The sequence below is a fragment of the Condylura cristata genome, unplaced genomic scaffold, assembly GCF_000260355.1.
Source record: "Condylura cristata isolate star-nosed mole 26May11 unplaced genomic scaffold, ConCri1.0 scaffold00010, whole genome shotgun sequence".
NCBI classification, from domain to species: Eukaryota; Metazoa; Chordata; class Mammalia; order Eulipotyphla; family Talpidae; genus Condylura; species Condylura cristata.
In genome coordinates, this window is record NW_004567111.1 from 58318584 (window position 1) to 58341616 (window position 23033).

General features: G+C 36.5%; 1 protein-coding gene across 1 annotated transcript in view; it reads right to left on the reverse strand.

Annotated features, from left to right (window-relative positions):
• PARP4 (poly (ADP-ribose) polymerase family, member 4) overlaps positions 1 to 23033 on the reverse strand; it is a 116601-nt gene that overhangs the window by 54448 nt on the left and 39120 nt on the right. The window contains exons 11-20 of the mRNA XM_004680362.2: positions 21902 to 22039; positions 19577 to 19672; positions 15003 to 15186; positions 14659 to 14815; positions 13071 to 13195; positions 9222 to 9353; positions 8348 to 8434; positions 2779 to 2943; positions 2120 to 2166; positions 1912 to 1990 (exon numbers count right to left, since the gene is read on the reverse strand). Of these exons, the coding sequence (XP_004680419.1) occupies positions 1912 to 1990; positions 2120 to 2166; positions 2779 to 2943; positions 8348 to 8434; positions 9222 to 9353; positions 13071 to 13195; positions 14659 to 14815; positions 15003 to 15186; positions 19577 to 19672; positions 21902 to 22039 (1210 nt within the window). The remainder of the gene's footprint in view (positions 1 to 1911; positions 1991 to 2119; positions 2167 to 2778; positions 2944 to 8347; positions 8435 to 9221; positions 9354 to 13070; positions 13196 to 14658; positions 14816 to 15002; positions 15187 to 19576; positions 19673 to 21901; positions 22040 to 23033) is intronic.

Genomic DNA, 23033 nt, shown 5'->3' on the forward strand with positions numbered 1-23033 from the left:
TGGGGGTGGAGTGGGGAATGGGATCAAAAACGGGGGGGTGGGTGGGGAGGGATATGCTCGGGACTATGGTGATGGTACAGGGGTGACTTCATGATAGGAAATCCATGGGGATTATAATTGAGATGAAAAAAAAAATGTTCAAAATGATGTAAAAACAAACTGTTAAAAAAAAAAAGGTGTGGCACATATACACAATGGAATATTACTCAGCAACCAAAAGAAAAGAAACACATGCCTTTTGCAGCAACATGGATGGAGCTGGAAAAGATCATGCTTAGCGAAATAAGCCAGAAACAAAAGGAATAATACCAAATGGTTTCACTCATAGCAGGAGTATAACAGACCAGGTGAGAAAATAATAATAATAATGATGACGATGATTGATGATGATGATGATGATGATGAACAGTTATATACCGGAGAAAATTTTGGGGGGTGGAGTAGGGAATGGGATCAAAAACAGTGGGGGGGAAGGAAATGCACTGGACTTTGGTGATGGCACATGGGTGATTTGGTGATGGGAATGCCAAGGGGATTACAACTGAAATGGAAAAATGCACAAAATTATGTGTATTAAAAAAAAAAAGTAATACTCATAGAGCAGAATAGTGTTTACAAGCAAAAACCATGAGAAGTGACAAAAAAAATTCAGTAGTATGGTTGGAAGGTAAGACTGAGAAAATCAGCCAGAAAATAGAACAAGACCGTAAGATGGGCAATAAGATAGAAAATGTAGAAACAAAGCTAAATACGGGTAACATGACAGAAAGAGAAAATAAATAGCTTATTTAGGGCCCTTCCTGTTGGTGCAGCAGGTTAAAGTGCAGCAAGCGAGCCTCACACACTTCAGTGTGAGTTTGATCCCCTACCCTGGAGGTGATCCACATGACGCAGCAGACCTCTCCTGATCCACCCACTGCCCACTATCAGCAATGTACTTTGTCAATCTGCCTGCTCTGCTCCCTACTCTGTCTCTGGTGGATCCTCTCACTGCCCCTGCACCTATCGCCTGTAGACCAGTTCTGTATGCATAAATAAAGCTTAAAAAAAAAAAAAAGAGAGAGGGCCCTCCCTGGTGGCGCAGTGGGTTAAAGCATGGCACTGAGAATCTAAAGCCGCTTCCGCATGAGTTCGATTCCCGCCTGCCCCCGAGGTGACCACATGGCGCGGCAGACCTCTCCTGACCCGCCCGTTGCTCCCCTCAGCAGTGTACTACGTTGATCTGCCTGTTCTGCTCCCCACTCTGTCTCTGGTGAAGCCTCTCACTGCCCCTGAGCCTCTGGCCTGTACCCCAGTTCTGTATGCACAAATAAATAAATCTTTAAAAAAAAAGAGAGATAGTTTTAAAAAAAAATTTCTGGAACTAAAGACTGTCAATCACATATATAATGAGTAATCTAGAATGGTATTTCTAAATACCAGGTTAAAGGGAAGATCACTAATCCTAGCAGAATTTAAATATAAAAGAAACAAAAATTACATACAAAGGATGGAGGATAAGAATATCATTTAACTTTTGAAAACAACACTAAACCATAGAGGAGAAGGTTTCTAATATCCCTGAGAAAGGCTCTCTAACCTGAGATGAAATGTGTCACCAGATGGTCAAGAACAGCACATGGAAGGATCTTTTAGACATTGCTGCCCAGACCCTTTTCCTGAGGGCTTTAATGGGGGGGACGGAAGGAGGTGGGGTTGTGTTCTGCCAATGGAGGGACAAAACAATAAAGAGAATAAAGAGAAAAAGCTGTGAAAGGAGGCCCAGGGTAGTCTAGAGTCTAGACTCAGGGTGGAAAAAAAGATACCATTATTAATACTATTTAACATTTTAAACCTTGTACGTGTATTGCTTTGATAAAATAAAATTAGTGTTAAAATGGGAACTCAAGAAAAAGGTAAATATTCACTAACCTTTTGCTTCAGTTCATGTGTATCACTAGAAATGAATTCAATCATATGTGGCATCTCAATAGACATGCTCAAAGAGAAGCTATTAAAAATGAAAAGGAAGTTGTCTTAGTCTATTATTTTAAATTTTAAACAACTACTTGTAGCTGTTTCATATCTAAATACCAATTAAGTTATTGACTTTAATATTATTTACATTTCCCATACTAACCTTTGCTCTGTTCCTATTTCCTTTATATAAATCTTCTCTACTGTATCCTGTTAAAAGAGAAATATATACAGTAATTAAGTATCCACTAGGTTTCACATGGAGACTATAGGCTGAATGTAATTCCACCAAGGTCAGTGCCCACAGGAGCAATGAGACAACTGGGTTCAGCTTAGAGTAGTGCGATATAGAGCTTTTGTTTGTGAAATGACAGTAATAGATAAACTGTGTATATACGTATGCATACACAAATATACACATATGACAGACATACCATTTGAATAAATATGCACAATGTAGAAAGACTCAAAGAATATACATGCAATAACTTTGGGTTCCTATATATAGTCATGGAATTAAGGATTGTTTCAATTTTCCTCTTACTTACTTGAATTCTTTACCTTTATGTACATCCCGCATGATGATTATGCAGTACAGACACAATTTTGAAAAATGAAACATTTAAAGTGTCAAACAGAATAAAGAGTACCCACTGAACTTACCTGTCATCACACAAGCATTATTGAAGTAAATGGCAGTAGCTAAACTTGATGCTCATGAAATAAGATAATTTAAGACAGCTTCTCTTCCCTATGCATAAATCAAAGGGGCTTATCACACACACAAAACACTTCTTTAAATCTTATCCTGAACATACAAACCTGAAGGTTTTCATTCAAAGCTTTATCCTGTTGCCAGGGTGCTACAGTGGCTGGCATGAAGAAGACGGTGACAGGGCCTCGCATGCTGAGTTCCGTGATGTAGGTGATTTTGATAAGAACCCTCGCCTTAGGAGGTAAGTTTCCAACACTCACAGTAAAAATGTCCTGCAAGAAACATATTACTTAGCTCTTCATTCAAAAGCATATACATCCTATGGTAGTTGTTCTCTCTTGTAACATAAACCATTTGAAACACATTCTGTCAGCCATTCCCATTTGGTGGGCATGAGGTCACGAGCAGCAGAATCCTATTATGGGGGAATGTCATTATGGCCTCTCCCCACCAGAAGCCGGGGCTCTGCCACCAGGACAGCCACCACACGGTCCCCTTGGGAAGACCTTGAGGTCTTTCTGACCTCCGTAGCACCTCTGTGCAGCTAGTGCACATTCCACTAAGTTTAGCTTTGCACTTTACAGTAGATTTAGCATTTTGTTTTCAAAAAAATATTTTGTTTCTTTTAATGAGGTATTGAGGATTGTGTAAGAAGATCTTAAAGACATTAAAGGCAAGAAAAAAGAGGTAGAGACTGGATGTTAAGTTTTCTTTTTTTAAAAGACTTGTTTATTTATGCATACAAGAACCCTGAGGTACAGGCCAGAGGTGCGGGGGGAGGGGGTGAGAGGAATCACCAGAGACAGAATAGGGAGCATAACAGGCAGATGTACTGAAATACACTGCTGAGGGGAGCAGTAGGCAGGTCAGAAGAGGTCTGCTGTGCTATGTGGGTCACTTCCATGGCCAGGGATGGAACTTGACCTGCAGTTGGCTTCAGATAGTTTTACAGTGCTGTGCTTTAATCTGTTGTGCCACTAGGGAGGGCCCTGGATGTTGTTGTTCTTAATACACAGAAATTCTCTTAACATTTCCAATCACATCAGCCATTCTACTTAACCAGGCTGCTATGAAAATTTAATACATTCAGATTAGGAGTGCAGAGTACTAATGATAAAAATAGACATAAGGGGTAAATGATTGCTCTTGATGTCAAAAATAACTATTTGCAGGATGTGAATAAACAACAGAGATAATTATTAAACAGTTAACAATTTTTCCCTTAAAGTGTATAAAAGGTTCATTTAAGAGACTGCCATTTAATGGGATAGAGATGCATCCTGTTTCTGTGTTGAAAGTAGACAGATACATGTTACTTCCACTACAGCAAACTGGATAATCTACAAAATTATAATTATTATTTGACTTGACCTAGAAAGAAAGCTGTGTTGTAAGGCAGCCAAGAGAACTGAATTCTAAGACAGCCCTTCTGAGGACAAACAGGATAAGGGAAATGACAGATTCCTACAGCTAAGAGTGAGCTAACACTTCAGATCAGAAAGCAGGGTCCCCGACACAGGGAGGTTTGCATTCACAAAGGATCTTTTCTCCAGATGCTGGGTACTATCTAGAGCCTGGGTTTTGGCAGTAATATTTTCTTTTTATTTTCCCATTAACTCTTTAAACTTTCCTGTTATTTATCTGCTTAAATATTGGGTGTATAAGATCTACCTCCATCTTTATAAATATTAATTAACAGTTACTGGACAGATATGACTGGTTGCCATGGCAGCCAGAGGCAATGGCACCAACCTCTCCTGGGGGAAGAAAGGAAAAGTGTTACTTTTTTCTTAAATGCAGGGATGCTTAAGCTCAGATTTTAAAAAAAGAACTTTTTAATAAACCAGGCAAGCAAATGAACTTAGAGTATCCCAACTAGCACAGAGAGTACTGTCTTGGGAAACTATACATGGTTTAGGCTTATTGGAATATAAAATGAGAGAAAGAATAGTATGATGAGATTGAAAAAACAGCCCTGCCAGGTCTTAGAGGGTCCTCCACACCTTATTAAAATATGAGCTCAGGGCATAATGATAGACCCTCAATTAAAGTAGTGGTTATAGGAAAGGTGATGACATGGGCAGATTCCACTGACAGATAGTAGAAAACTTTTTTTTAAAAGATTTATTTATTTGTGCACACAGAACTGGGATACAGGCCAGAGGCTCAGGGGTGGCGAGAGGCTTCACCAGAGACAGAGTGGGGAGCAGAACAGGCAGATCGACAAAGTACACTGCTGAGGGGAGCAGCGGGGGGGTCAGGAGAGGTCTGCCACACCAAGTGGTCACCTCTGGGGCAGGTGGGAATCGAACTCATGCGGAAGTGGCTTTAGCTTCTTAGTGCTTGCTTTAACCCGTTGCGCCACCGGGGGGGGGGGGGGGGCCGATAGCAGAAAACTTTAACAGACCATCAACAGGATATGAGCAACAGAGGAGAGGGAAAGGAAATGAAGGATGCCTCCCATATTTGCTACCTGGCGACTAAGTAAATGTGAAAACCACTATTGAGATAACAGGAGGAAGAAGCAATTTGTAGGGGAAGGGAATGAGGTAAAGTTTAGACTTACTACCCAATAAGTATGTGTGCTTTATTTTTTGTAGTTATGCTTTAAATTATTATTTAAATGAATACTTCACCTTATTCCTTTTAACCTGCCTCCAAAATGTATTAAAACTTAGTTTATATACACATAGTCAGGTGAACAAACATAAATTTGATTCTATTATTTTAGGCAAAAACTATTACCCTCAGAAAATAGAACACCACTATTGTGTTTTAACCTAAGCAATCTTAGAGAAAAGGCTACATAATTTTAAATTAGATGTAAGTTTTCTTAGTGTATTAGGATGGTTTTCCTTGGAATCTTGTTTTCATCCAACACTTCAAGGTGAGTGTTCCAAGATTCATCCTTAGATAATCTTGCAATGGGGTGTGGTGGGGGTCTCAGTGGGAGTATTTTGGTGATCTGATTGAGTAGTAAAAAGGTAAGTCTCCTACTAAAGAAAGTGGCTGGGTAGTTGAAGAAGAAGCAGAGATTTGAGGGTACATAGGTCAAGAAGAAATGCATATAGAGAGGGAGATATTGCAAGTATAGGTGAGAGTAAATAATTGGTGGATCAAGTCCTAGAAAAATTCATTCATAATCAGAAAAAGTATACAAGAGAGGGGGTTAGCATTAAAATAATCAGGGAGGAAGGAACAGATAAAGCTGAAGATTTACCTTCTGAACTGGAGCAAAGAAGGCTAAAGGAATTTGTAAATTCCTTGATAGATAAAGCTGCTAGTTTAAGGAAAAAGGTAAAGGATTAGAGAGCTGTTGCTGAAAATGGAGCAAAGAAATAAATTGGAGAGAAGAGAGCTTTGAACAAACAATGTGTGAGCACTAGCAAGTGGTGTGAGAGTACATCTGTTATTTTCCACTATAAGACATGCTTCCTCTGATGTTATACCATTTTTCAATATAAAGAGGTTTTAATCTTAACAAATCTCTGTGCAACATTTGAATTACAAATTACTGTTATTTCAATCCCTTTGATGTCTAAAGTCAGTCTGCTAGTCTTCTGATAGTTGGGAACATTTTATACATACACACATATCATGCATGTGGATATATTAACAAAATAATATTCTACTGATAACACGAATATTACACATATTATATTACATATGTTGTGTTTATGTATATATATGTATGTTTATATATATATCCTACATTTGAGTATAATGTTACTAACTACCAGAAGACTAAGAAATACATATCTATAATGATGTAATATATTATAGTGTGAGAACATTACAGTCACTGGATGGCAAAAAACATTCTGAGAGACCCAAAGGCTTCTATTAACAACAGTTCTCACCAGACTTTACTCATAAGTAATAACCTTTGTGAAGACTGTTTTCCTGTGGATCATATTTCTAGGAAAATATGGTAGAATCAAGGAGGAAACATGAAGACCAATTCAATTATGACAATAATCATTAACTGCCACTCAGTTAAATGGCAGTCTGTCAAATGAATCCTGGGCCTTCATATATACACTCTGTCTGGCCAGGGGATAGCATTAGAACTATCCTATAATCTCCTCTTCCTTGCTTATTCCCATTCTGCAAAAGGATATCTTAGGATATCTTAGATGTCTGTTGCATGAACAACACCACACTGTCAAAGAAATGGTAGCCATGGAGCAGGCTGTACAATGCAGGATGCTGCTGATAGAGCAAGATCCTGGCCTTTTTACTGATAGAATAATCATACAGCATCAATTATGTGGGGGTAGGAGAATAAAGAAAAAGAGTGGGTGAAACTGAAATTGTGCTTATGTCATCTAGGGCTTCAGGTGAGTCTGCTGACCAAGTTTTTTTTATCTGCTTGATGACCCATATTGCAACGGAAACCATACCCCACATCCCCACCCATGTTTCAAGGCATTCAGCTGATCAGGCTCTGGGAGGCAAAGCCATGCAACCCCATATCCCCCCAGTTCCCAGTCATGTCTCATGTTGTATACCCACTACCCCAGGGCATTCAAGCATCCTGCTCTTGTTTAATTTGAAATGAGCCTTGTAGGGTCTAGTATATTACAATCAGTCTGATAACTGATCGATCAGGTTGTTCTGACCTTCTATTGGAATGTAGACTATATATAACCAAAATGGCGGCCCGAGTAGGCCATATAAGTCTAGCAGACCCACAGATGTCAAAAATAATAATTTATCCTTCATATCTATAGAAAAATTATTTTAAAATTCCCTCTCTAAACATCAAGGCTTCACAATCCAATCACCATGTGTCATCATTAGAGGATTAGCTGAAGCATACAGTCCTGTCTTTAAAAAACATATATCTCTACTTGAGATACTAGTTAGAAACTGCAATCTAGGATCTGCCAAAGGTACGTTGAGAACATCTTATATTTTAGAAAAGAAACCCAGTGGACATGGTAGCTGTTCCTTATTCCAGATTCTCCATATTCCCTTTTTTTTTTTTAAAGATTTATTTATTCATGCATACAGGCTGGGGTACAGGCCAGAGGTACAGGGGCAGTGAGAGGATTCATCAGAGACAGAGTGAGAAGCAGAACAGGTGGACTTATGAAATACGCTGCTGAGGGGAGCAGTGGGTCAGGAGAGGTTTGCCACGCCATGTGGGTCACCTCTGGGTTTAGGGATTGAACTTATGTTGAAGTGGCTTTAGCTTTTTAGTGCTGTGCTTTAACCTGCTGCACCACCAGGGAGGGCCCATATTCCATTTTTATTAAAACAAAGGAATCTAAATCTATCTTAGGACACTGCAGAAATACCTCCCTGGGTTACAATTTGGTAAATTTGCTAGGAAACTTAGTTCTAGGGGAAGTGCAAGTATATTACACTTTTATATCAAATGAAAATTATGTGCCCCAAATGCTTCTTTCTATTTTAAATTCTTAAAAACTCATTTTCTGATGACAGAAAGAGCTCTCCTTATTTGTTTGGTAATACTGACCTACTTCCAACTTGATTTAAATAAGCTAGGTAAGTCTGGTCAGCTTGACATCCTTTGGCTAATAGCAAGCAAAACTCAAGGACTTGAAATAGCATAAATTATCCTAGCTTTTCTAGTAAGTACTTCATTTTTCAAATCATTTCCAACTCTTTTTCCCTTTCTAGTAAGCAAGGATGAAAACCACATCCTACCGGTGCATCCTGATCCATCAAGTATGCACCATGGCCTTGACTGATGGCTTCTCGGTATTCTCTCCGGGCTTCCTCCTTCTCTTTAATCTAGAAAAGATGATTTTTATACCAGTCATAATATGACTTCAGACATTAATAAGGAAAATTTCCTCAATGTTTATTAAAAGCTTGATAAAAATAAAAAACTAAGACTTTCTCTAAAATAAATGGAAACATAATTGTTGATTATATGACAATTAGATAAGTCATCTAGTAGAATTTGAATCAGAGAAGGCCAACTAAAGAGAATTATTGTTAAGTGGGACCAAACTATTTTGGAGTCAATAGTGAAAAAAACGTCTGGGACTTTATACAGAGCAAAAATAATTACAGATTATTTTACCTTATAATGTACATGAGATGCTATATGTACATGTACATGAGATGTACATGAGATGTTATATGTACGTGAGATGTTACATGTAATATCTAAACCTTAGAATAAACAGAGAATAAGCTAAATGTTTCTTTTGTTATTATAATTTTTCTTAAAAAGTTAGAGTAATTTCAGTCTTCTTCTGTAACAGGTTGCAGAGGATCAGTTTTTGCAAAAACATATAAGGGTTTCACCAATTTTCCAGGCTGCTTCTCTTACACTTTTGATATTAAATTTACTCATTTTTGACTGACGAAGAAGACATGGCAAGCAGGGACAGAAACAAGTTCATCAGGGCATAATGGCTGAAAGGATAATTTTATAAGTGCTTGGGCATGTTAGTTGTGTGAAATGACTACGTTTGTTTTGTGAAAAGGCCGCAACTCAGATAATAAGTTTGGGTAAATAGGAAACTGACTTTGAAACCAAAGAGCAATCACTATGCATTTTTCCTCTTACCTCCCCTACTACATGCTTCCCATTGATGAATGCTTCAAAACCACACACAGCTGCCTTGTCATCCAAAGGAAAAATGTATTTTGCTTCAATGGGCATGTGACTGTGATTTGTGTATGTCTGAAAAACAATGACCTAGAGAAAAAAAAATTCCATATAATAATGAAACATATGGGACAACATTTATAGGAACAACTATTAATAAAAACAATTATATTTTCTTAAAATTTTTATCATGAGCATTTACCACTGCAATGTATTGTACTTGTCACATGATAAATTGCACAGGTGGTATTTAGGTAGTTCACACATGCCTAGCTGGAACAATTTAAGAATTACAAATACTATTTTTTTAAAAAGATTTATTTATTTGGGGTACAGGCCAGAGATGCAGGAGCGGTGAGAAGATTCACCAGAGACAGAGTGGGGAGCAGAACAGGCCAAGTGATGAAGTACACTGCTGAGGGGAGCAGCGGGCGGGTCAGGAGGGGTCTGCGGTGCCATCTGGTCACCTCGGAGGCAGGCGGGGATCGAACTCATGCTGAAGTGGCTTTAGCTTCTTAGTGCTGTGCTTTAGTCTGCAGCGCCACCAGGGAGGGCCACAAATACTACCTTAACAGAACTAATGAACCTTTCATTTAAAAGGCAGAAATCAGACATCTTTATGTGTGGGCCTTGATGCTCCTTGGTATCATGTGGACACTGATGCCATTTGAAAATAATTCTTATAGCAATCTGTTAGCAGGTCTTAGCCTCTTTGCACATAGCCCTCTGGTAGCTTTTCTCATCTAGCCTCTTCTCTTCCATCTAGTCCACTTTTGAATCAAGCTTTTCTATTTCTGCCTGTTATCTCTGTTGTCAGTGGATTAATTTTTCTAAACAAACTGTTCATTATGTATCACTTGCTCAGGAAAATGCTGGGGTCTTTAAGAATTTGAAAAAAGAAAACTTTAGACATATAATAAACAATAAAAACATAAACATGGCAACAAAAAAGCGAAAATATTTAACCATTTGTAATCAGTAACATTTGAGAAAAGACTAAAATGAAAAATAAACAGGTAATATTCCAAAATTCTATTCACAATTGGGATTATTGTATGTTGGGTAGCCCCTAGAGTGTGAGGGACATAAGGCAAGATTTCTGAGAGGCATCTGTATATATAAACAATTTAAGTCTCTCAAAGCAGTAGGCTAGCATCCTTCCCAGGACTAGCCTACAAATGAAGACCTCACTGGTCTGTGGGGGCAACTGGTGACCAGGCAGCTCCTCTGGCACTGGGGGCTGGCAAAAGCACAGATGATCCCACAGATTTGAGTCCAGAGTTTCCTTGGGTTTCTACGTGACCTGAGCAATAGGTCAGAGAATACCTGGTAGGGTGACTGGGAGGACACCACAAGCTTTCCATTGTGCATGAACTCCCTTTGTTCCTCTCTTGTGTATTCATTTTCACCAAACTCCTCAAAGGCACATATGTTCAAGCTTTAACAGACTAGGAGTACCAACTCCTTGCATCTTGGTTTAGGTTATTTTCAGTCTCCTATGTAGATGTCCTGCCTATGTCTACTTAGTGGCTTTTTCTTACCTGTGAGTTCTCAGAGGTGAAGTGGATGTCAGCTACCTTCACTTTGTATATGACATTTTATGACTGGTAATCTCACAAACTAAGTCACCAGAAAATGATGACAAAAGTATTTTTACTAGGACTGAGAACAACTAATACTGTACAAGTTTTTAACATCTTCATTTTCTTCTTTTACCTGACACCATTATACAACTCAACTAAAAATACTAAGCTCCTGCAAAAAGTCAAATGTGTAAGCCACAAACACACAGGTCTCTGCTGCTGGGCATCTGCTTGGATGTAAATTACAACTAGCTTACCACACATCTGTGGAAACTTTTAAGTCATGAGTTATTTTTTGAGTAGACATCCACATGAAAAACGTCTCACTAAGTGTGAAATATCAAATGGTTCAAGCTGTACAGTCCAAAGGAATATATTAGGATGTATGTTTTTCATGCCCAAACACTTGTTTTGCATCTTCTGTATATGGATGAGTCCCAGGTATCCCACATTCATTATATCTAATAGGTAGATTATTATCCTTAATATTGCACAGATACTATAATTTCCATTTTACACATAAGGAAACTTTCTTGAGTACAAAAAAATAATTCCCCTAAGGTGACAGCACTGGAAAAGAGTAGGTAAGGAAAAGAAGTTAAGCCTTTCAAACTTCAAATCCTTTACCTTATAAAATCATACCAGATCACACAGTGGTTAAAAGCCTAGATTCTAGAATCAGAATGGTCTGAGTTCAAACTTGTGTTTTATCATAGTTTAAATGCCTCTGAACCTTGGTGTCCCCATCTAAACAACTGGCATAATTGCAATGCTTGCTCAGTTTGTTAGAGAATTATATATGACAAATGAAAAATTCAACTTGAGGTTTAAGAAACCTCAAGAAACGGTAACCATAAGAAACGGTAACCATTACAGCATTTAAATGGCTAACAAGAGATGAACACTTTCCACAAGTCCACATCTGGGCCTTCCCCAGTTGTTAATCGTTTCCAGAGTTATTTTAGGGATGTAGGTATGTATGAGACTGGGCCCAGGGGATAGACTTATCCAAACTGGTATAAATGTCATGGATAGCATGTTCTTTCCTTCCCCTGCCTCATTTCCCAGTTTAAAATGATCACTCAAATAAACCTGATTCCTTTGACTTCATCTAATCCTTAGAATGGTTTCTCCATATTCCATGTATCAGTGACACCATCTGGTATTTTTCTTTCTCCCTTTGACTTATTTCACTAACATTATCCCTTTCAGTTTCATCCATGCTGCTGCAAAAGACATGGGTTTATCCTTTTTTGATTGCTAAGTGATATTCCACTGGCTTTCTTCTGGAGGGAAAGGCGCTACCATAATCCTGAACACATGTGTTCTTATTTTCCCAAGATGTCTTTATAGGTGTTCAACACAGTCTTTAGTTTTAAGAGCTAATGATGAGGCTAAATCTTAAAAGACAAATTCAATTTAAGAAAACTGAGAACACTCCAAGCTGGACCACCATATTTGACCATCTATTTGCTCAGGTGCCCATGAACTTTATCCCTGTCCTGTGATCATAGATGAATCAGCTGCAAGCCTACCCATAGACACCCACTATACCTAAAAATTAGCTGGCATCCATCTCTCCTACCTACAAGAAGATGGATTTCTAGCAAGTTTCCCTTTTCATGGATAATCAGTTTTTCTCTCCTGTACTGACTTACATACATGGTTTGATTTATAAGACTTTGAAAGAAAATGGAAAATACTCTGATCCAACTTCTCTACAGGTACTATCTCATTTTCTCTCCTGTCTGCAATTTCTTTTTTTCTTTTCTTCTGTCTCTATTGAACTTATGTTAGTTAAGCTTTCACCCCTACCATACCATGGACAAGGTGATTGCCCCATACTCTTTACATGTCTATGCTCAGATTTCGCTTTTTTATGTGATCTTACTTAGCCATCTTATCAAGAAGTTCAAACCCCTTCCTCTTATACAGCTCCTATCCCTCCCTGTTATCATTTTCCAGTTAGCACCAATAACCATCTAACATAGTCTATATTTTATTTATCATGTTTATTGCCTAGTCACCAAACACAATGCATCGTCTATGAGGGCAGAGTTTTCATATTGTTTATTGCTGTATACAGTACCTGGCCTGTAGTAGGTGTTCAAAGAATAAATATTTTAGAAATGCCTGTTCTGTTTAGTTTATGTATCTGTAGTCAAATTCTCACTTATGATTTATATCTATTCAGTTTAAGTACTATGAACCACAAAAAGCATACCTGGGCTACAAAGTCTATTATTTTCCCCTTGATGTGAACATCTTCAAGAGGAACCAAATTTCCAGAGGTATCCTGAAGGCCAGCCTTGATGTTGCTTTCAGGTTCGCTGTCTGGTAATTGATAATCTACATATTAAAAATATCAATGTTAGCTTTTATATTTTTAAAATATTTATTTATATATGCATACAGGAACTGGAATACAGGCTAGAGGTGCTGGGGGTGAGAGGATTCACCGGGCATAGTGGAGATCAACTGAAACACACTGCCGAGGGGAGTGGTGGGTGAGAGAAGTCTGCTGTGCTATGTGGGTCAGCTCCTTGGCTAGGGATCAAACTCACGTAGTGGCTGCAGACAGCTTCATAGCACTGCACTTTAACCGCTTGTGCCACCAGGGAGGCATCTTAATATTAGCTTTTGAACCTACCAATGCACGGTATATTTTTGTTACTATAATCCAAAGGAAGGAATAATTTCTTCCTTTTATGTTTTATTTTGGGAAAAAAGCATGTTACAGTTTTTAGTAGTCAACTATGAAAAGTAAGCAAACCCAAGTAAGTATGAACAGAGACTGTTTTTTTAATTGAAAAACTTGGGGTATCATCTTGAAATCCAAGAGTCATGCTGTTACTTGAAAGACATATTTTAATATATATTCAAGTACATTAAAGTCTTAAGAACATCTAAGTAAGTACAGCTTAAGCATGGATCTAGGTATCTGCATCTCCTGATTTTTCATTTTGAATTAATCAGTTCTTATTATATATTGTGCCACAAATACATTGTTTGAACAACATGAGGCTCACTAGACTTTCAATTCAAGAAAGACTAAGCCAAAATCCCAAAGTAGCATCTGGAAGAGTGTTCACATACTATACTGGGTGAGACAAATATACAGATATGGTTATAGACTTATATATAATCTCCTGCTATACATTTCATTCAATAATACCCAAAGGAAAAAAAGTCACCTTTTTGAACATAGATGAAATAATACATTTTTGATAAAAAAGAGCCCAATCATGGTTGAAATCATTAATGTATTTTTACAATGCTATTGACTCATATTATAGTGGTTTTTTCCTTATGATTTTCTGAGAAGCTATCATCCTCTCATATATTTATAACTACATTATTACAATTTTTGGACTTCCTTTACTTATTAAGACACTGGTCTCATCCCATCTGAGAAAAACTGAAACCTGGAAAAGTTATAAACATTTGTTTAAGATTGCAAAGCCTGGTAAGTGGCATTGACACATTAAACTTTCTGGTTCCATAGCTATGTCTACTGTTGATACTGCCAACTCCCATTTTATTTTCTGCACTTGACAACTTAAATGGTTCAGTGAGTTTTAGTATTGTATATCCTGAGGTTGGACAAGCTCAACTTAGGTACGTTAATGAAGTAATATGTAATTTTAAAATCATTTAACCTCACTTAAGCACCCTCATTTTTATTTTTACAGAATTTAAAAAAGCAAAATACATATGAGGCAAAAATACCTAGTATGAACATAAATTCCACTGAAAATATGTCTGAGTTGAATCAATATGACATAAGACAAAATTCAAGAAAATTGTCTTACCTTCAACCTTTGAAAAACTTGAAGACTCAGATTTGTATTCTTCTAATTCAGTATTATTACAAGGATGAAACGCCTTTATTTCATCTCCAGGTACACAAAATTTGACTATATATTTCATTTTAACCTGATTAGTTTTATAGACAACAAATTCATCATCCTAGAGAAACAGAAATTAATAGTTGGCAAAAAACCTCACTCTTTACAGGCAAATGTTTTCATAAAAGTAGAATTTAATGTTTACTAATTTAGAAAAGCACTGAATTCAGAAATGCATATACAGTGATTATTTAAACAACTCTATTTAATAAAAACAGGTGTCTCTGCCTGTTTCTTGATATTAATACCTCAAAGTCTGTGGTGATTGTGGCTGTTCCTCGAACCCCATGTACACTGTCATAACCTAGTGGTGCTTCTGTCAAGGAGAAATCTTTCTTGTGTAAGTCCATGCACTTCCCAAGGCTTACATCACAGATGACCAAGAGTCTACTGCCTTCTATCTCTCCTGGGTGTGAGTACTTAATACTTGCACTGCATGTGAAAGAAAATAAGCACATGTTTGTAATTTCGTTACATGGCAATATGATTTCATTACATATGTAGGAAATAGTGTATAAAAGATTTTGTGGATAGATTGTTCTGAAATTTGCGGTTACTGAAATATCTCTGAAAATTCAATTTAGAAATTTATTATTTGTTTACATATTTAAACATTTTATGTAACAACACTATACAGTTGACCCTTGAAAAGCACAGGAGTTATGGGTGATGACTCCCCATGCAGTTGAGGATCTCTATAAATGTTATACTATAGTACAGTTGTAGAGAGAGTTGTATATACTATAGCATAGTTACTATATAGTCTCTTGTCAAGAGTCTTGTTGATAACATAGTCAATTAACACACATTTTAAATATCATACATATTACACACTGTATTTTTAAAATGAAGCTAGAGAAAGAAAATGTTATAAAGAAAATCAAGTTTCACATATACCACGAAGTTATAGTAATCAAAACAATTTGGTTATTGCAATAAGAATAGACATACGGACTAATGGAATAGAACTGATGGTTCAGAAATAAATCCACCTTTATATTTCCAATTAATCTATGACAAAGGAGCCATGAGTGTACCATGGAAAGGGAAGTCTATTCAGCAAATGACACTGGGAAAATTGGACAGTCATATGCCAAAAAAATCAAAGTAGACCGCTCTTACATCATATACAAAAATTAGCTCAGAATCTATTAAAGACTTGGATGTAAGACTGGAAATCACAGAAGAAAAGATGTTTTGGGGTACTTGATTCAAATGCAAGAGAAACAAAGCAAGAATAAACAAATGGGACTACATAAAAAATTTAAAAACTTCTGCATGACAAAAAAACTATCATTAAAATAAAGAGATACTACACCGAATGGAAATAAATATATGCATGTCATACATTCAACAGGGCTTAATATCTACCAATAACTCATAAAACTCAATTAAAGGAGAAAAATCACCCAATCAAAAAAGGGGTAGAAGAGCTAATGACATTTTTCCAAAGAAGATATACAGATGGCGAACAGACATATGAAAACTGCTCACCATCACTTACATCAGTGAGACACAAATCAAAACCAAAATTCATTTCCACCTAGAAGACCAGTATAAGTGCTGGTGAAGATGTGGAGGAAAAAAGTCTACACTATATAGACTAGTCTAGCCCTTATGGAAAATAGTATAAAATTTCCTCAAAATACTAAAAATGGATCTACCATGCAATCCAGCAATTTCACTCCCCAGAATCTAGCCAAAAAATGGAAAAACATTAATTTGAAGGGTTTTATGCACTCCTATTCACTATAGCACTGTTTACAACAGTCAATTTATGGAAACAATGTAAGTGCCCAAGAAAAGATGAATGGATTAAGATATTGTATATAACACTATGGAACCCTATTCAGCCATAAAAAAGTAAGATGAAACCTTGCCATTTGTGACAACATGGATAGAAATGGAAAGGCTTATGCTGAGTGAAATAAGGAGATAAATACTGGATTATTTTGCTCATATGTGGAATATAAATAAACACAAAAAGAACAATCAAAAGCAAACCAATACAAACTCCAGAAATCTGACTATATAACTGCAGTTACTAGAGGGGGAGTGTGGAGGTGAAGAAGAAAGAGGGGAAGGGGCCATCTGAATTATGGTGAAGAATTACAGGTGTTGAGTTATAAACCTAGTCCCCTAAATCATATATATTACTGTGAATTGTTATCTCAAAAAATGATACAACTAAAAAACAAGTTAGACATTAAAAAAAAGCAAGTCATGAAGGAGAAAAAGTTCATTTACAGTAATACAATGTATTTATCAATACCATAAATTTATGTCATCTGTTTATAAGAATATTTAAGTATAAATGGAACCATGCAATTCAAAACCATGTTGTCAAGGGTCCACTTTATTGCCTTATGTTGTGCTAGATAGTGCTCAGAGTACTTTACACCTGGGAAGGAATGAGTTCCCCCAAAATATACACACATTGTTATACCGAAGTGAGGACAGAGAAAGAAAAAAATCCCACCTTATTAATTGAGAAAAAGTATGAATAAAGATTTAACTTTTGGCACTAAAGTTCAGGTAAACAGGGCCCTCTCTGGTGGCACAATGGATTAGGACACAGCACTGCAAGCTAGCTGCAGCTGCTTCAGTGTGATTTCGATTCCCAGCCCCGGTTGTGATCCACATGGTGCGGCAGACCTCTCCCGACACTGCTTCCCTCAGCACAGTACTCTTGTCAATCAGCCTGTTCTGCTCCCCACTGTCTCTGGTGAAGCCACTCACTGCCCCTGTACTTCTGGCCTATATCCCAGCTTTGTATGCATAAACAAATAAATCTTAAAAAAAAAAATAAAGTTCAGTAAACAACAAATACCAAGTAAGAAGACCTGGGCAAAGGATACAACAAACACTGTATTCTCATGAAGCCTTCTGAATCCAAACAGAAAGACAAAAATTTCAAATGACAAATGAGAGATTTTTTTTCAATTTCCTGCAGAAATCAACAGCTTTAATAACCAGCTTGCTATGACAGGACATCTTTAGAAGCAACATTTTTGGAACATGTATCTATTTTTCCTAAGATCCAGACCAAAATATAAGTGTTGACTGCCAACTCTTTGTTCTGTCCTCCCTGTTTCTATGTTTTCCTATCCCTATGTTCCCCTCTATGAGTGCCTTCCCTATAAAGAGCTTACATATCTCAGTAGCATATTATATCTCAGTAGCAAATTATAATTATTCAGACAGTATAAAAATTATAGGTGACTAAGCCTTACCCCTAGATACACTGATTTAATTGCGCTGGGGGTGATATCAGCACTGGTAGTGTTTAAAACTGTCCCAGATAATTAAAGTGTGCAGCTTGTTGACACAACTGAAGGTATATGGTTAGGTATCCCCAAATGTCCCTGAAAACTCCCCATGAGCTGCGCAGTTCACCATAACCAGGATGGAAAGTGATTTTTCTTCCTCTTTGCCTTTCCCACACACACAAAAAGAAAAGAAGTAAAGAAAGTAAAATACAATGTGCAGCCAAGACTTGAGAATAATTAATCAATCACAGGACTCCTAAATCCTACTATCAACTATGCTCTTCAGATAATGCCAGATAATGCTATAGCTTTTTCAAGAAGGCTTATCAATTTATACACTTACCAATAGTGTTTGAGAGTTCAGATATTTCTAGAAACTTAGCAACACCTGGGGATGTTCAATTGTTTTTTGTTGATAGGTATAAAATATTATTATAGTTTGATTTGTATGTTCTTAAATACTAATCTTTTCAAATGGTACTGTCCATACATGTTTCCATTAGGTTCCATTAGGTTCCTGTCCATATCTTTTTCCCACTTGCGTATTAGATTATCTTTTTCTCACTGATTTGTAGGAACTCTCTGAATATCCTATATAGTTATCATTGGTCCTGGGTCTGAACAAAGGTTACCGCTAGATATAACTTACATCTAGATCTAGATCTGAGTCCTTACCCAAGTTACTTAGCTTCCACCATACTGTTTCTTTTCACAAAATGAAATTGTAAGGTTTACCAATTGTGAGGTTTAAGACAATGTACTTGAAATAGCCTGGCCAGGCCATGCATTTGATAATGCATGAAGAGGAGAAATTTAAATATTAATAAGGATATTAAAGATAAAATATTACTCAGGCATACAGAGTCACATACATACACATGCATGTGTACAACTGTAAATATATAAATGAGTACATTTACTTTTTTTTAAAAGTTTATTCATTTATGCATATACAACTGGGGTATAGACCAGAGGTGCAGGGGCAGTGAAAGGAATTACCAGAGACAGAGTGGGAGCAGAACAGGCTGACTGATGAAGTACAATGCTGAGGGGAGCAGCGGACAGGTCAGGAGAGGTATACTGTGCCATGTGGGTCACCTTGAGGGCAGGGATTGAACTCATGCTGAAGTGGCTTTAGCTTCTCAGTGCTGTGCTTTAACCTGCTGCGCCACCAGGGAGGGCCCTGTACATTTACTATTAACTATATATGTACATATTAATAAATTGTTTAGAAAGGATATGGAAAGGACAAATAACTGTGTGACACTAGACTATATATATTTACTGTCTTTTGGTGTTATCCATGATGTGAGAAAATAATATACTTTTAAAAAAGTAAAAGTTCTTAAGATAGCAAAATAAAAAACAATTTCAAATATAATTTTCCCAAATATCCACCACAAAAGACAAGTTTTCATAGTAAACTGCTTTCAATGATCCTTTTCTTGGGTGAGAAATCACTTACCAAGCAAAAAGAGGAAAATACAAAGTACTCAATAATGATTTATGGGTTTTGGATATGAGTAACATGAATAAGAACATAACATACAAACCTAAATGAATCACTGAAATACATTCCACTCCCAAGATTTCCAATGTCTGTTCTTTTTATCCCACGATCTTCAACTGTTTTGGGTAGAAGTAACCCACTAAAAAGAAAAGGCCATTATAATCATTTGCTAGGAAAAAAGAACTCATTTACAACCTCATAATTTCAACAGAGACAGGTGTCATTTAAGCACATTAAGTTACGTGGAAAAAACTAGATACTGAGAGACAAACACTATATGACCTCACTTACATGTAGAATCTTAAAAAGTCATATTCAGACAATCAAGAGTAGAAAGATGGTTTTCTAGGAGTTGGGAAGATGTTGGTCAAAGGGTACAAATTTTCAGTTATAAGATAAATAAGCATTGGAGAGCTAATGAGCAACATGTTAATTATAGTCAACTATACTATATCTTATACGCGAAATATGCTAAGAGACTAGGTTTTGTTTTCTCATCACAAAAGCAAAAGAGTATAACTCTATGCAGTGCTGCATGTGTTCATTGTTTGTTAATGTATCACATCTTTTAAAAAAATCAGTTTTACAACCTAGATATATGCAATTTTTGTCCATTATAGCCCAATGAAGCTGAAAAAATGAATATATTGGATCCTCCCTCCCTGATGGCACAACGAGTTAAGGTACAGCATTATGAAGCTATCTACAGCCACTGTGGCATGAGTTCTATCCCTGGCCAGGGAGGTGACCCACAGGGTGCAGCAGATCTTTCCTGAATCACCACTGCTCCCCTCAGCAGTGTATTCCAGTACATCTGCCTATTCTGCTCCCTACCCTGTCTCTGGTGAATTCTCTTATGCTCCTGCACCTCTGGCCTGTATCTCAGTTCTTGTATGCATAAATAAATAAATCTTTTAAAAAAAATTATATTAATTAAAAATAATACATAAATAGCATCAACAGGGAGTTCCAGGTGACATTAAAACATACTAAGTGTATTTAGTTTCTCTTCACTGTCTTGTCCAACCCCAGGTAGTCAGCCAATTTTCCTGCCTCAAGGCTTCTGCTTCCTTTAGGCAGACCCACCTGTGCCCAAAGGAACAATCTTTAAGTGCAATACTGGTTCCAACTGCCTCCTGCTCAAAAACTTACGCAGGTTCCACTGGACTTCCAGCATTAAGAGAATCTCATCTAGCAGAGTTAAACATGATTATCACTCTGGGAAGGCAGTAAAAGGAGACTTCTGTATTTTGTTATATAAACAAATATTGTTTGAATTGTGCATTGTGAGATGGATTAATTTTGTCTATTGGCTTTGGGTTTTAGTTCTACTTAGAAATGCCATCCCTACTCAAACATTATTTTTAAATTCTCCCATTTTCATTTAAATTTTAATATTTACAAATCTGTTGCATGTAGAGTTTATTAAAGTGTGAAGAATGAGGTAAGGGTCCCATTTTATATTTTCCTAGATAAATGTCCCAATATATAATATTGAAGAAATTATATTTTTTCTACAGAAACAAAAGTTACTTTTATCTATGGTAAATATTCAAATATTGTGTTTATTTGTGGAGTCTTTATTCTGTTGGCCCACCTATTTATATACCACCTCACTGTTTGCTTGGTAATATATATTTTTTCATACTTGACGATTGAGCCCTCCATCATTATCCTTCTTTTCAGAATTACTCTGTCAAGCTTTTTAAAATTATGCTGTAGGATCAGCATTTTGTTTCTTAAAAAAAAAAAAACAAAAACAAACTTTTCTTGTACTTTGATCATGGTAACATTGACTTTGTAGGTTAATTCCAAGTAAACTGGCATCCTTGTGATTTGTACAATTGTCTTTGGATTCCTCAGTAGCAGTTTAAAGCCTTTTCCAGATGGATCTTTTAAGTTTCTTCTTAGATATTTAATCAAGATCCAGTTTAAGCAAATTTTCCCTTCTCATTATAACCTTAGTTTCAGCCCTAATATTGTGTGGCCCTTCAAAGCAAACAAAATGACAGTATGATTTTAATAGAGAAGTGCCATATCTGGGCACTATAATTTCTAGATCTTCCCTAAGTGTTGGACTATCTTTATATTAAAGACACATGAAAAAGCCATGAAATAGATAACTTTTTGTATGATATTGTGTTTTAGAAGCAATTATTATTCACAGATTACACTTAAAGTACAAATAAACAGTATATATATAAAATTTATATACTTAATTATAATTTAAAGAGTTCAATTGTCTCTGGAATAGAGCAAACTAGCTAATTCTAACAGAAGAGACGTATGTAGTATAGTAAAAAAAGGAAGAAAGAAAGTGAAACATTTCACATTTGTGAGAATGAAAATTTGGAAAAATAAGTCTTACCGGGATAGGATTCCTACAAAGCTTCGTACAGGAGATCCATGCAATAAGGACTTTACATTGCCAAGCTGGCTCAAAAACTCTATGGTTTCATTTACTCGTCCAACTCTAAATACCTGCAGGATATCCACTGGACTTTTACTGTAATCATTAGAAGAAAAACCTTGAGAATTCATACTTAAAAGCAAAATTAAAAAAAAAAAAGATTAGCAGCAGAAAACATGAAACAGCCCAAATGTCTATTATTAGGAAACTGATTCAGTGAGTCACATAAAACAACATATCTTAAAATAATACATAAAAATAAAAATATCACTCTTTAAAAAATAAATAAGGATATGAAGTAAAACTTAAAATGTAAAATTTAAAAGTAGATTACAAAATTTAATATACAGTATGATTCCACTTCTTGTTAGATACAGAATATAACTTTGAATGAGCTCATTCTCTATCCCAAATATTCTGTGAGTCACTGGAAATAAGATAACATGGAGCTTCATGGAGTGAGAAAGATAAAAATCAGTAAGTTGATACCTGATTTTAAGTATATTAAGTATATTAAGGAAACCAGGTTCAGAGAAAGAATAGGCAAGAAAGGCCTTTCTTTGGAAGTGACAGTCATTGAACATGTTAAGATCTAACTGGAAAATTAACTGGGTGGAGCACGAGTGAGAGCAGGAATACTGCTCGGTTGGGCAGGGAAACAACAATATCTGAACTAAAGACTGCAGTAACAGGGTAAGCAAGAAGTTGGAGGACTAATGATATTTCTGGGGCAGAACTTAGAGAATGTGGTGATGTAGGGATGAGGTAAAGAATTGACAGTGGCCCTGGTGGGTAACTAAGATAGGGAATCATGGAAAAGCACGGGGGATTACTAACAAGCATAGAGTTACAGGGTTCAGAGGAATTATGAGGACCAACTAGGCACGTCTTCGCAATTCCACATTCAGTGGAATCCTTTTGGTAGCTTGAAATGAACTAAGGTGGGAGTGTTTAAACCATAGAAATCAGCAAATATTACAGTTCAGAGTTTGCTGACCAGTGTATCATTGGCTGTGAAGAATCAACAGTTCAATTTGGAATATGTTATACACCAAAATGTTAACAGTAGTTAAATTATTTCTGGGCTATC